Genomic DNA, 12,333 nt, shown 5'->3' on the forward strand with positions numbered 1-12,333 from the left:
CCTGGCAGACACCTGGATCCTCCACCCCAGGTAGAGTTACTACTAGGGGAGGAGGGTGCCCACACTGAACTCAAAGGAATTAGGGGATAATTCCCCATCCCCAAGGTCCCTGGACTGTGGTACACCTGCCTATCATCCCTAAAGACATCTCATCAGCCCATGGTGTCCTGGGAGACTTCCTGTACAGGATGGGACAGGAGAACCCAAGATCTAGGCTTGTTTCTATGTCAGAGGGGCTGAGGGTTTCATGGGGGCTCCCCTCACCTAACACAGTGATGGCGAACCTGTGACACGCGTGTCAGAGGTGACATGCGGACTCATTTTTTTGGTTGATTTTTCTTTGTTAAATGGCATTTAAATATATAAAATAAATATCAAAAATATAAGTCTTTGTTTTACTATGGTTGCAAAGATCAAAAAATTTCTATATGTGACACGGCACAAGAGTTAAGTTAGGGTTTTTCAAAATGCTGACACGCCGAGCTCAAAAGGTTCGCCATCACTGCCCTAACAAGAACATACAGGCTTCTCTGATTAAGTCTCCACTTGAGCTACTCCAGCTCCAAGCCGTGCAGGGAGACCTACAGCAGATGATGGACAGCATCACAGATGACTTGGATGCAACACCCCAAAGCTACGATGGAGACACACAGGGCATTTGGGGGATCAGCCCTCCAAGTTCGAGACACTCTACTAAAAGCCTCAGAAGAGAATCACCAGGCCCTTCCTTTGAAAATTTTGGAAAAGAGAGCTCCTCCTGAAATAGCACATCCACCAGAGGGGGAAGTTCTCAGGACACTGGACTCATAATATTCTGGACAGTGCCTGTCTTCTCACTGGGCTCACCCTGCTCTGGGATGGAGTCAGGAGGCCTAGGACCCACAGTGACTGGGCCCCAACTGACTGGTTTTTCAGGTTGAAGGCCAAAGCCCACCTCTGTTCAGGTGTCAGGGTCATCTCCTACCCTCTGGTCAGCATCCCTGGGGCAGCACCTGACATTGGCTGCAGGTCTCCTTCTGCTCTCCAGGGGACGACATTTAGAAGCACAGACAGCACAGGGAATTCACACATGAACCTGGCTTTGCCTAAGGAGCTGGAGAAGGAGCCTGATTTCCATCCCCTGCTCCCACAGGCCCTTTTGGACCCCGCCCTCGTGCCTGCTCCATCCCACCTGCTACTTCTAGGGCCTGTGAATAAAAGGGGGGCTGTAAAATAAGCCTGACAAGCCCAGGGGGGCACATGGCAGGACTGACAAGCTCAGTGACCAAACTGCACAGTGTGGTCTGATCACAAATTCCTAACTGGGCAGGTGATGGCAGGTCGTCATGTCCCAGGCCTACAGCTTCCTTAGCAAAGGTCAGACTTTACCTTAAGTGAGCCCTGTTCCCTGTTCTATGCATCTTGGATAACATACCTTTGACATATCAAAGTACTTTTTTCTTTGCAAGACAATTTGAAGGCACCACCTCTGGGACCAGCATAAGAGACCACAGACTCCTTATGTTACCTGGTTCCTTGCATAACCTCTCTACATGCTGTAACTGTTAAGGATCCTGGACCCACCAATGTAAAAAACAATATGTTCTCCCTTTTGCCTTTTGTTAACTCTAGGGATTTCCTCAATATACTTTCTCTAACCTCCTAATGGATTTCATGCAACTATTTTCATCTTCTCCTTTGATTATACTAGTAATGTATAAAATAAGCTGCAAAATGGCCATTCTCTGCAGGATTTGAGATCCTGTTAACAGGCCTATGATTTCACTGTGGCTCAAATGAATTCATAAAAGTTCTCCACAGGTTTGGATGTTTCTTATTTTGACAGGGTCTAGGAGCACCTGCTCTCTCAGCGGCTTTGTGCTGCTCCCCACCCCATACCTGGCACCACCAATGGGCAAGGAAGGGGACCACAAGCAAGTCTCCCAGGCAGAGGCCAGAGGCTGCCCCAACAGTCAGGGAGCACATGGACTGGCTCAACCAACAGAAATGGAGAGGCAGGGTCTCCTTGAAACCATTCCCCATGTACCTGGGAGCCCACAGCACATGAACTCCCACCACCGTCTACTTCTCCCAAGACACACAGGACACCTTCCCCTTCACACTCAGGAACTACAGGTCCTTCTGAGACATCCAGTTCTGGGTCTCTGTCCCTGGAATCAAAGGCCAGGCTGGTGACAGCCTGAGATGAAGGAGGGACCCCTCTGCCATCACCACCCAGCTTGACACTCCCAGAGTCACCTCTATGGCCTTCCTGCCGGGAGGAAATCCAACCTTCCCAGCACATTTGAGAACACGGGGCAGACCCGGTGCCCAGCTGGGTTTCTGTGTCACAAACAGAAATAATCCCCAGTTTGAGGCCTGTGGGGCTCTCTGTGTGGTGCTGACAGACCCAAGACCAAGACACAGCAGAGGCCAATGCTGGAGTGAGAGGGTCATCCTCTCAGGGGATACGTGTCCCCATCAGCCTTGCTGTTGCAAGTCTCCACAGGCCAGTAAGATCCACCTCCCCAGAGAGCTCCTCAGATGCAGAGTCTCTGGTCCACTGCACACCTACTGAGTCAGAATCTGCATTTTAACAGGATCTGGAGACCCTCCCTGAGCACAGGAGAGGGGGAGGGGTGTCCCACCCCACATCATGGGAAGAGAGAGAGAGAGAGAGATCTGTTGCCCCAACCAGGATCAAACTTGCAACCTAAGTATGTGTTGTGACCAGGAATCGAACCCACAACCTTTTTGGTGCATGGGACCATGCTCCAACAAACTGAGTCACCTGGTCAGGGCTGAAGCAGCTTTTTAAATATGTTAACTGGGCATTGCAATCTTTACAAAGTTTCACAGGAGATCTGATGCACAGCAGCGGTGACACCCCTGTGACAATTTTCCTGAGGTGGCCGCAGAACTCCTTCTCTGAGAAAAGTCAAATGTGAAAGAGAGAGGGCTGTGGGGGAGGCCACTGTGCACGTGTCAGGGAGCCAGGGAGAGTGACCAGGAATTGTACGCCCCAGGCTAGTGCTTTTCTGGATGCCGTGTGCCTGTGTGTGTGTGTGTGCGTGTGTGTGCGTGTGCGTGTGCGTGTGCGTGTGTGTGTGTGTGTGTGTGTGTGTGTTCAGAGGGCTCAGCAATTCCCAGGGAACTGAAATATAGAGTAAAGGTAAACTGCAAGGAGGAGACAGGGGTGGCAGGAAAGAGGGGAGGGCGAGTGAGCTTCCTAAGCACAGACCCCACCCTGGCCCACGTGAGAAGAGAAGTGATCTGGCCCCAGGAGGAGGCTCAGCACATGGGGAGGAGGGACAGCAGATCTCACCAGTCCGGAGAGCAGTGCCTGTGAGCCTTACTGGAGCCCAAGCTCTTCCCCCAGAGGGAGGGACAGAGAAGGCAGCAGTCACCATGGAGTCCCCTTCAGCCTCTTCTCACAGAGGGCTTGTCCCCTGGCAGGGGCTCCTGCTGGCCAGTAAGGAGGGGACAATTCCTGGGGGTGGACGGGAGGATGGGGGACAGAGACTGGTTAAGATCTCCTGAGGAGGACAGCCTCTGGGAGAAAAGAGAGGCTGATATGTGGACCTGAAGGGAAAGGGCAGGGGAGCAGAGCAGGATGGGGGAGGGAGTTCAACAACAACGACATCTCAGGATTTGAAAGTGGTGAAGGGCAGGAAAACCTTGATTGCTGTTCATTTCTTAAGCTATTCCTTACTGAATGTTGAATTTTGTAGACTGATTATAATAATAACAATTTATGTGAGGAGACACCAGAAAAACTTCACCAGGGACACTAAGCGTTGTCATTACCACCAACCTCAGAAATGGGCACATGCACCCCAGGAGGATGCAGGACCCTGGGATTCATTCATTTACCCACAGGCATTTCAGCCTGCTTGCAGGCCCTGGAGGTACAACAGATCCGACAAGTCCCTTCCCTGACGGAGCTCACCTTCTACAGAGAGGAGACAGACAAGGAAAGATCTAGATGTGAGGTCAGGGACCCACAAGTTCCATGAGGTGAACAGAACAGGGACAGGTCAGAAAATGGAGACGTCGGGTTTTTAGAGGAGGTGATCACCACAGGTGTCTCCCAAGGACATTCTGAGTGTCATCAGAGGTCTTAGGGCAGTGAGAAGGTGAGCCAGGCAGACACCTGGGGAAGAGTATTCAAAACAAACTAACAAAAATAACAGGTTCCAAGGTGCTGACGTATTGGTGGCCGTGCTGCTGACCTTGGCCATGGGCGCCACACACTCACACACAGACAAAGGTGAAGAGATGAAGAGATGAAGAGACTTGCTCAGTATAAAGGGCCGCATCTTCCCATTCCAATACATAGATCCAAATATTGACCCATTTCTCTTTTCTCTTCTAGTCTCACTCTTAACCTTCTGGAGCCCGCCCACCACTGCCCAGCTCGCTATTGTGCCGACCAATGCTGCCGAAGGAAAGGATGTGCTTCTGCGTATCCGCAACAAGCCTCCGGATGCTGTGGGCTTTCTGTGGTACAGGGGGGAAGGGGCGAGATCCCATCGGAATATTGCATCTATTGTAGTGGACTTAAGAGTACATGCATTAGGGCCTGCATACAGCGGTGGAGAGAAAGTAAACAGTGATGGATCCATGCTGTTAAAGAGGGTCACACGGAAGGATACAGGATACTACACCATAGTAGCCCACCTTCGAGATTCAAAAAAAGAAATAGGATTTGGATGGCTCCGTGTATACCGTGAGTGATTGCTCTCTGACCTCTGGGTGTTGGGTGGGTGAATTTCACTTCACACACAGAACTAATAGCCCTGGACTCTGCTCCATCCCCCTCTGCCTCACATTCAGGGTTGGGTTTGGGCATTTAGTGCAGGACACACACAGTGGAGACAAACTTCCTAAGGTCAGAGTTCCCTTCCAGGATTCCAGCCCTGCAAACATTCTCCACAGAGAGAAGGGCCAGTCTGATAGGAGTGACTCAGCAGAGGGAGACCAGTCTCAGTCCAGGCCTCTGGGCCCCTCCCCATGACCATGACCCTGGGAAAGACCCTGCCGGGCTCGGTCAGAGCCTGGCTTGAGGAGCTTCCTGGAATCCTCATAGAGTAAGTCAGCTAAGGAAACCCCTTCCCAGGCCCTTCTCCTAGAGCTCTTGACCCCAAGGACCCCGGGGAGTGTGTGTCAGGTTGGGTTTGAGCTCCTGGGAAGGGCTGACTGAGTTCAATGGTTTCCTGAGTGTCTGAGTCACAAGGTTTCTGAGCTGGTCATTAGCCAGGGCTCAGTCCGAAAAAGCTACATCTGGGCAGAAATGGAGTCTGGTCCTTCACCTGAGGCTATGTGTGAAGAGCACCGCTAGATAAGGTCCCCAGGTCATTAGATGACTATTCTGGGGGACTTAGGAGAGTGAAGCAAAAGGTAAGTATCCCCAGGGAGGAACAGAGGCGGATAGATGCTCCTGGCAGCTTCTCACTCAGCAGGAACCAGCCGAGGGGATTCTCTCTTAGAGTTGATCAAGAAGAGATGCCTCTTATTTGAGCATCTTTAGTCAGATACTGTGAATATATCATGATTAATACACTGACAACTGACAACCTGGCAGCCAAATATCTACCCTCCTTCACTGAGAGGAAACTGAGGCACAGGGAGATACAGTCACTAAAACAGAGTCCCACAGACCATGAGCAGCTGATCAGAGTCACCTGAGGTCTGTATGCAGCCAGAGTCCCATCCTCTCCTCCACCCAGGGGCCTATTAGGTGTCTGAGGTTCCCTAGACCAACCATTGGTTCAGATCCTTCCTTCTTAGGCGTCCTCGGCTCAGAGGGAGAGATTCTGGTCTGGGGAAGGAAAGGAAATGGAGAATTAAATTGTTTTAACTCCAAAACCAAATTACCTGCAGTAAAAATCAGAGTCAATCTTGGAACGTCCAGGCCCTCCCCTCAGGTGGCTGATCCACGCTTCCCTGCCCTGGACTTGAAACCACTTATTTGTTTCCTGATGTGTTAGTGTCACTCCCACTGGATATAAAGGAAAGGACTTTGCTGCTGACTCCTCACTCTACACTTGCAACCAGTTCAGGGACCATCATGTAACACTCAGTTGCTTTTGATGAATTAAGAAAAATAAATGGTGATTGAATGAATGAATGAATGAATAAATGATCCAAAATCTCTTCAGAAACTGGAACCTGGATGCAGAGTCCTTAAAATTCTGGCCACGAAGGACAAACCCCCTGTCCCTGCCCCATGTCTCAGATCCTTTGCTGCCCTTTAGAGAAATAGTCCTTCCAACAATTGGAGTATTAATAATAAATTTCACACATGGAAGATTTTAAATTATTTCCAAATTTATATCGCATAAACACCAAACACAAATGGTTCACAAGGGTCAGAATTTCAGCAAGTCCATGCTACCCTATTGCCGTCCCTCACCCCTTCTGAATCTGCCCTTAGCAGAGGGAGAATGGCTTTAATGACCAAACTTTGGCCTGTGCTAACTCTTTTCTAGCTCTTTTCTAGCTCATTCCTCGGACTCTGCTCTATGATTTATTGGCTCATTGGCTCACTGGCTCACTGACCTGGAAAGGCCTGCTCAACCTCTTGGCCCAGGGGCCTGAGGAATCAACTGACCATGGGGTTGCTCCTGGTCCCCATGTGTTATTTCTCCTCAAAGCCCAGGCTATAGGATGTCCTGAAAATGGAGTTTCATAGAAACACACTTTGGCTAGACAATGGAGGTCTGTGCAGCTAGAAGGAATGGTCCCCTGTCAGCCAGGCAGTCAGCTGGTCTGTGAAAATCCGGAAGAAATCTGGGGTGGTCTCTGTCTCCCAGTCTTTTTTTTAATATATTTTATTGATTTTTTACAGAGAGGAAGGGAGAGGGTTAGAGAGTTAGAAACATCGATGAGAGAGAAACATCAATCAGCTGCCTCCTGCACACTCTCCACTGGGGATGTGCCTGCAACCAAGGTACATGCCCTTGACCGGAATCGAACCTGGGACCCTTGAGTCCGCAGGCCGATGCTCTATCCACTGAGCCAAACCGGTCAGGGCTCTGTCTCCCAGTCTTATGTCTTTCCATGATCAAACCCTGACACTTCACTGACACCTGAGAAAGTCTGTACTTTCTCCCGTTCACAACGCTGGAGGCCTTACATTCCCTGAGCACTCAGATCCTCATGCATTTGTCTTGTGATACACAACACAGATCTGCCATATTCTTTTAAGGACTCAAGTTGGCTGAGAGGTGAGAGGTCCAACTCTGATTGAAGAAGCCTTTGGAGGACTCAAAGGTACCACACAGGGCAGTTCTCTCTGTCACCTGCACAGTCGGGTACCCACAACCAACATCACAGGCAACAACTCCAACCTTGCCAGTTTTGATTTGCATTTTTTTAAAATATATTTTATTGATTCTTTACAGAGAGGAAGGGAGAGGAAGAGGGATAGAGAGCTAGAAACATCGATGAGAGAGAAACATCGATCAGCTGCCTCCTGCACACTCCCCACTGGGTATGTGCCTGCAACCAAGGTACATGCCCTTGACCGGAATCGAACCTGGGACCCTTGAGTCCGCAGGCCGACGCTTCATCCACTGAGCCAAACCATTCAGGGCTTATTTGCATTTTTGTTGAGCATCTTTTCCTGTGTTTGTTGGCCATTTGTGTATCTTCTCTGGAGAAATGCCTATTCCAGTGATGGCGAACCTATGACACGCGTGTCAGAGGTGACAAGCGAACTCATTTTTTTGGTTGATTTTTCTTTGTTAAATGGCATTTAAATATATAAAATAAATATCAAAATATAAGTCTTTGTTTTACTATGGTTGCAAATATCAAAAAACTTCTATATGTGACACGGCACCAGAGTTAAGTCAGGGTTTTTCAAAATGCTGACACGCCAAGCTCAAAAGGTTCACCATCACTGGCCTATTCAAATGCTTTGCCTATTTTTAAAATCAGGTTATTTGGTTCTGTTGTTGTTGTTTTATTGTATGAGTTCTTTGTATATTCTAGATATTAACCCCTCATCCTATATATGATTTTCAAAATATTTTATCTCATTCCATAGGTCACTTTTCACTCTATTTTGTCCCTTGTTAAACAAAATTTTTTCATTTTGACAAAATCCAATTTATCTCATTTTTTTGCCTGTATTCTTAGTGTCATGTTTAAGAAATAATTGCCAAACCCAATGTCATAATGCTTCCCCTTAAGAGTTTTATAATTTTAGGTCTCACATTTAGGATTCCATCTATTTTGACTGAATTTTTGTGTCTGGTATAAGCAACAGTCCACTGCATTTATTTTGCATGTGGATATGGCTGTTCAACACCATTTGTTGAAAAGACTGTCCTCTCTCCACCCAAACCATTTGATTGTGTCTTTTGATGAATAGAAGTTCTTGTGCCACTGTCACACTATTCTGGTTACTTTAGCTCTATAGTAAGCTTTCAAATTAGAAAGTAAGAAACTTCCAATTTCATTCTTTTTCTGTAAGATTGTTGCGACCATTTGGGGGTCCACTGAAATTCCACTTGTATTCTAGGATGTATTTTTCTATTTCTGCAAAAAAAAAAGTCAGTGGGGTTTTTATAAGAACTGTGTTAAACATGTAGATAAGTCAGGGTCTTCCAATCCATGGACATGGATGTCTTTTCATGTATTTGTTTCTTCTTTACTTTCAGGAACACTTGGTAATGTTCAGTGTATACATTTTCCTTTTTATGAATTAAGTTTATTCCTAATAAACTTACAATAGCATATTTCTGATGCTATTGTAAATGGAACTGTTTTCTTAAGGAGAAATGATGCTGTTGATTTTGTCTCCTGTAACTTTGCCTTATTTATTCTTTCTAACAAAGTGTGTGTGTGTGGCGGGGGTAATCTTTAGGGTTTTCTACATGTAAGATTATGTTGTCTTTCTTAAAAGATTATTTTCTTCTTTTTTTTCAATTTGGATATCTCTTATTTTATCTTCCTGCCTAGTTTTTCTGGCCAGGACTTCCAGTACTATGTTGAAAATTGGGGAAAGCAGCATCTTGTCTTGTTCTTGATCTTAGTAACATTTTCTGAGTATCTTCATGGAGTATTGTGTAAGCTGTGGGCTTTCATGTATAACCTTGACCATATCAAGTAGTTTCCTTATATTTCAACTTTTTTAAAAAATAATAACCACTTCTCTAGCAATTTTGTTCATGGTGCTATTCAATCTGCTGGCCAGAAAATAAAGTCCTGTGCAGACTGAGGAACGGAACTTTAGATGGAACTTCTTCTGATCAAAGGTCATAAAGACTGGGGTGGACCATCTTTATTGCCTAATGAATTATTTAGCAAGGGGTAAACGCTTTTTTTTAACTTTCTGTAAAGTTCCCTTGGCCCCAGAGATGGACAGATATGGTAAGCCCACATTCTCTAACATACATGTAAGTTTACATGAAAAGTGGGACCTGATCATATTTAAAGTCAAATAAAGTTTTAGGGAAAACAATCAATAAAAGCTCATGAAAGTTTTATCTTGATGATGAGGTTATTGTACTCATGGACTGGAAAGGGTTTCATGTGCTGATACTACAGAGATGTCTGTGGGAACAGGTCAGGGGTCACCCTGGTGTGATCTGGGGTCAGAGAGGAGGTGCAGCCTTCCTTCTAACACATTATCACCTGAACAAAGACAGTGGTCCTTCTCCAGAGGCCAGGACCATCCTCTGGTGACCTTACACTGGACGGTGAGAGCTTGAGATGTCTGATTTATTTTCGTGGCCCCACGCCCCAAGCCCACTCTCAATCAGTCATACCCTCTGTGTCTCTGCAGAGCCTGTGAGAGTGCCCACCCTCCTAGCCAGCAACACAACAGTCATGGAGCATAAGGATTCCGTGGTCCTCACCTGCTACACAAATGCAGTCTCCACTCAGTGGTTCTTCAATGGTATGAATCTGCTGTTGACGGAGTGGATGAAGCTGTCCTGGAACGACAGAACCCTCACCATAGACCCCGCCAGGAGGGAGGATGCTGGGAATTACCAGTGTGAAGTGTCCCACCCCATGAGTTCCGCTGACAGTGAGCCGGTTGAGCTGGATGTAAAATATTAGTGACCCTCCTCCTCTCCTATATGTTACTAAACTCTGAATAATTTTTTGTGCCCTTTAAATAGATTTGTTGTGAGGGTGGAGAGTCCTTAGAAGACTTACATTGAGTCAATAAACACACAAAAATCAGAGCTGACATTGTCATTATTTTTGACTTAAGGCCACATTCCACACCGGATCACACCTCTGATTTGTTTTAGTTGCACCATCTCCACAGTGGAGGTGACACTGAGTCCCTCAGAGGATGGTCAGTGGTTGTGTGATGACTGGTGGGAGTATGTGATGAGGTCACAGGAATTTGAGCTCTGTCCCTCTTTCAGGGGGGCCAGTTGAGGGTGCCTGGACACTGTTGTGGGCAACAGAAATACACAGAAGGACACCCATGTTGGTAGCAATACTGACCTTTGTTTCTCCCTGTTTGACTTCTCCCCCAAAAATTTCTTAAGTCTTCTTGGGTATTTTTGTTTTCATGGCAATAGACTTATTTGCATATGTTAAATGCGACTCTATTCTCCTTGTTAACAGGATATAATTGGAAATGTTGCTAATACAACCAAGGCTTTGGCTCAAATGTCCCAGTTCAGTGAGATGCCCACAGAATTAGAAATGACCTCACCCTTTATGGAGCTAAATTTGACCTGAGGGGTCCTTTGGAATCTCTTGGAGAAGAGGGCATCCCCCAAAGCTAGAGAGACTGCAGGCTAGAGAAGTTTCTTGAGGCTGTTAGAACTCCCATCTTAGGTTTCATAGAAACATGTGCAGCAGAGAAAACTATGAGGTGAATGTCATTCCTCTGCACTCAGGTCACTTAATCAGGCCAATCAAGTGACATCAGCCATGTTGGAGGATGGAGAATACTCTTCTTCCTTGAAGATGTCATTTCCTCAAAGGGAAGGTGACTGTAGAGAGCAATGTAAAGTCTTCATGGAAAGCACAGCCTTCTGGGAGATCAGATCCTGACTATGTTCAGGGTCTGTCAGCTATTTTGCATCTGTTTATAAATGGCTGGGAATTGCACCTCTTTATGAATTGCAGTAGCTGGTGGAGATGCAAACCAGGTCTTGACTGAATGAAATTTAGTTGTGTTTCCTTCAACTCTGCAGAAAGCAGTTTTGTTATGACCCCAAGGCCTTAGTATTCCCTCAGACAGGCTCTTCCTGACTACAGGTCTCTAATCTCTATTTTTTAAGAGCATTTCCTTTATAAATGCAAATTGCAACTTGCAATTGCAGATTTTTTTCTGTGCCCTTTTGAAATATACATAAGTCTCCTTAAAAACTTCTTGCCAGTGTTATGACCCAGAGAATATCTGTCTCAAGGGCCTGGCCCCGTCCCCTTAAAATGTAATCCTCCTGGTGTCCCTGTGTCACAGTCTCTGAAAGAGGGTAGGAGTCTAACTTGGGTGAGGACCTTTACATCCTAGAGGTAACCTCCTGTCAGGATTTCATAAGAAGTTTTCTTTTTTGTGTGTGTAAAGCCAGTTAGCAAACACAGATGCCTATGATTCCTGCTTCTGTTCTTAATTTTTTTCCAGCATTTTGTTTCCGGGGTATTGAGCTCAGTCTCGCTGACTTATTGCATGGTCTTGAATAGAGTCTGTCTTGCTTCTTTCAATTTGCCCAATGCATGTTTTACTTTGCCATCACCTAATTAGCTGAATTCATCATCTTACTCAGTGTCCACCCTTCCCATATCTTCAAATATGCCAATTTCTTTAAAATACATATTTCCAGTTTTCCTGCCTTCCTCTTGACTGGGCGTCCACAGCAGGAGATGACCTGACTGCCCAGATATCATTCTGGTACCTCAGAGCGGCCATTATTTGAGAGGACGTGACAGTGTGAACGGTGTTCTCATTCCACATGTGTTTTCACTACGTGTTCAAAGAATAAGATCACAGAGGTTTTAAAAGATATTCTGTTGTGAAACTCAACAACTCCAGTAAACATGCAGTTCCCCGGTCACGTCCTCCACCCACAGGCCTGCACCAGCCCACCCTGTTTCCTGCCCTCTGTGACCTGGTGCTCAGGCCAGACATTTGTGTCCTCATTCTTTGATTTCTTTGCTGTTTTTACAAATTCCACGTGCCTGTCCTTAGAGAGTCAACAACCAGAACCTGGGAAATGGAAACAAATCTCTCCTCTGATTCTGTTTCCTTTCCTACTCCTTGTGGCCTGTAGGGTATTTGTCTAAAATCCTCGGAGACCCAGCCAGGGGTGGATTGTAGGTAAGCAGAGGTGGGCAAGGAGGGGGGTGGTCATGAAGGAATGGGGTCTTCTCAGA

General features: G+C 46.5%; 1 protein-coding gene across 1 annotated transcript; it reads left to right on the forward strand.

The window, feature by feature from the left end:
• Nucleotides 1–3,257: 3,257 nt before the first annotated feature.
• On the forward strand, nucleotides 3,258–10,181 carry LOC102259105 (carcinoembryonic antigen-related cell adhesion molecule 21). The gene is made up of 3 exons (XM_005865280.2): nucleotides 3,258–3,451; nucleotides 4,355–4,708; nucleotides 9,776–10,181. Exons 1-3 carry the CDS (start codon nucleotides 3,388–3,390, stop codon nucleotides 10,051–10,053), a joined length of 696 nt encoding a protein of 231 aa, XP_005865342.1. The 5' UTR covers nucleotides 3,258–3,387; the 3' UTR covers nucleotides 10,054–10,181.
• Nucleotides 10,182–12,333: the final 2,152 nt, after the last annotated feature.

Source organism: Myotis brandtii, unplaced genomic scaffold (assembly GCF_000412655.1).
Source record: "Myotis brandtii unplaced genomic scaffold, ASM41265v1 scaffold2019, whole genome shotgun sequence".
NCBI lineage: Eukaryota > Metazoa > Chordata > Mammalia > Chiroptera > Vespertilionidae > Myotis > Myotis brandtii.

Bases quoted from the DNA above. Each gene is read 5' to 3' on its own strand.
- LOC102259105 (XM_005865280.2), top strand. From the start codon at position 3,388: ATGGAGTCCCCTTCAGCCTCTTCTCACAGAGGGCTTGTCCCCTGGCAG. The intron at 3,452-4,354 runs GTAAGGAGGGGA...TTTCTCTTCTAG, and splicing joins GCAGGGGCTCCTGCTGGCCA to TCTCACTCTTAACCTTCTGG. The intron at 4,709-9,775 runs GTGAGTGATTGC...GTGTCTCTGCAG, and splicing joins TGGATGGCTCCGTGTATACC to AGCCTGTGAGAGTGCCCACC.